Here is a 2,500-nt window from a genome sequence, read left to right as displayed (position 1 = left end):
CACGGTAACAGGGGTTGTTGCCATGGTACCCCTACCATTAGCGGAGGTCGTGGCAGGGGTTTGCTTTTGCGGGGGGGCACTCCTGCTGGAAACAAACACACCCGATTGTAGCTTTGTAAAAAAAAAAAGAGAGGGAATTAAAAGTGAGCACCACTAATGCAAACAAAATGTTGTTAAAAAAGAAAAAAATCTGTGCCATTAAACAATAAGATGGATGTTGAAATCCCTACGATAGAACATAAATGTTCCCTCGAGAAATGAACTTTAAATTCAGGTATCTGATCAAGGTTATGGAAATTAACTAGTCAGTGTCAGTGTGTGTTTGGTCAACTGCAATTGCATCAGGGTTGTTAATCGACAGGGATTGGAGTCTCACGACTCGAGACCGAGTGCTGAAAGCATTCCCCAGTCATCATCACGATGACAAAAGTACGCTTGACAAGCTGGATTGACCGAGCAAAGGGAGCAAACACTCAAACACATGCGGCAAGACGTGATGTCCAAGTAAATCGAGGCAAGACAGTAAAGACTCAACTGAGGGGAGAAAACAAATTTGATAAATGATTCATATAAAGTCAGATGGAAACTATAACGACACTCGGTAGGGCGCATACCTCCACCAGGCCGAACAGTTTACGTTTTGTATCATACTGATAGATCTGGAACTGAACCAAAATCGAATTGGTTCGTCCTTGTCGCTCACCCAATCTGTCCAACCAAGTTTCGTCTGAATCTGTTCATAACTTCTTGAGATATCTTGCTCAAAGACAGACAGACAGGGGGTGAAAACAATCTGTCTATCTTCGGCGGTGGAGGTAATAAGGTTCAAAATTGAACTGTCATCGAACTGGGTAAAATCCACATGCAAGTTCGCGTGTTCTGCATTTTTACGCAGCGCATTCCATGCATCCAAGACACCTTTCATAATGGGCAACGGATGGCCATAGATGGTGGAGTAGAACAAAGATGACGTGCCGACTGTCTCCTCCAAAATGGGTGGTGGTTGAAGCAAACAATGTGTGGAGAGACAAAGCAGTCATCCCCATGTCAAGAAAAACAAAGAATATTTCAAATACTTGACAACATCCCCCCTGAGCTAAGATATTCGGGTGTCTCCCAAAAAGTGACATCTCTATCCCTCGTAATACTCCTTCTGTCTCCCCTCTACGTCTGTTTCGGAATATCAACCTTGCTGGGGGAGGAAGCAAAAGGGATTTGGTAATTCAAAATGTTTTATCAAGAAATTTGGAGGACAAGATGCAATGTTTATTTGCAACCGCTCCCCCCTCCACTCCCCCTCTCCTGCCTCCTAAGAAATTGTCATTTCTGTTTTACTACTCACATCCCACAATGCAGTCGCAGTGGTAAAGCTGACAGTTGACAGGATGGCCTGGAGGTCGGCGCACTCGCCTTTGAGCTGTCTAGTGTGGGTTCGAATCCTGACCCAGCTATAAACGCTCACGCTGGTGTTCCACATGCAGGGCAAGGCATCAATGTGTGCACGTCATCCATCTCAAGGACGTTTGGCTGAAGGGCTCGTCCGCCAGCACTAGTCGTTGGTGGCCGTTAAGGATCCCAACCATGTTGTCTTTCACGAAGAGTAGGTGAATTATCGCCTACACCACGAACAGATTACAAATTCCTGCCTAAAACTGTGGGTAGAAAGTGGTCTGGTGTTCTCAGATATCCCTTGATACCCTGTTACACCGCTTGTAGCTATCTCAGAGTGTGGTTGCCTGGTTTATTGGTTTATTCACTATAAACAAATTCACGTTCTCAGGTTGTTCACATGTTACATGTCGTCGGTTACGAAGGGCAACTGTGAAAGCTATGCCCCACTCAAAAGGTGGTGGTTAAACAAATTTACAATATGCCACCTGTTAGAACGATAAAATAAATCAAACTAAATTTGACGAAGGGGTATAAAAGTTTGGTGCAGACGCTAAGTTTTCATTTGGAAATGCACTGCGTAGAAGAGAACGTTGAACACGAAGACCACATCATGTGGCTTTTTGGGAGAGGGTAAGAGATGTGTGAAGGAAGGTGGAAAGGTGAGGGTCAGGAGGAGGGGCTTCGGGAGGATGGGGTTCGGGGTGCCAAAGTGGCTACCATCCATCCATCCATCGGGACCATAACCTGTGCAGAGCGTTGGTGCTGCTGAAACAGTCTCCTTGGCTATTGGGCACAATCCTGGATCGGTCACCACAACAACACAGGACACCAACAAGCTAACACTCATTTTGCTGACCTCAGAAGGATGACAGGCAGAATCAACCCCACCAGGTATTAATTCAATGGACGAGGGGGATTTGAACTCAGGATCCTCGGATCCCAAGCCCACCACCTTAACCATTAAGCCAACACCAGGCATTGATAAAGTGGCTACCGACATCTATGAAACCACTTGACAAAGTAGCGTTTCTTCAGGTAAAACAAAACTTTCCCTGAAATAATAAATATTAGAGCCACAGAGTGACAGAAAAAAATAAACAAATTAGCT

General features: G+C 45.1%; 1 protein-coding gene across 4 annotated transcripts in view; it reads right to left on the bottom strand.

Annotated features, from left to right (window-relative positions):
• Positions 1-2,500, bottom strand: part of LOC147014600 (E3 ubiquitin-protein ligase SH3RF1-like) — a 171,888-nt gene that overhangs the window by 28,018 nt on the left and 141,370 nt on the right. For 3 of the 4 annotated variants that reach the window (XM_085852693.1, XM_085852691.1, XM_085852694.1), the window contains exon 9: positions 1-85. This exon is cut by the window's left edge and continues 130 nt beyond it. In XM_085852693.1, the coding sequence (XP_085708819.1) occupies positions 1-85 (85 nt within the window). The remainder of the gene's footprint in view (positions 86-2,500) is intronic. The other variant, XM_085852692.1, reaches the window with a different exon arrangement.

Source organism: Eptatretus burgeri, chromosome 13, assembly GCF_056783735.1.
Source record: "Eptatretus burgeri isolate ZD-2024b chromosome 13, Ebu_testis_v1, whole genome shotgun sequence".
Lineage (NCBI taxonomy): Eukaryota > Metazoa > Chordata > Myxini > Myxiniformes > Myxinidae > Eptatretus > Eptatretus burgeri.
Note: the sequence above shows the minus strand (reverse complement) of the source record. Positions and strands in the feature narration are given on the sequence as shown.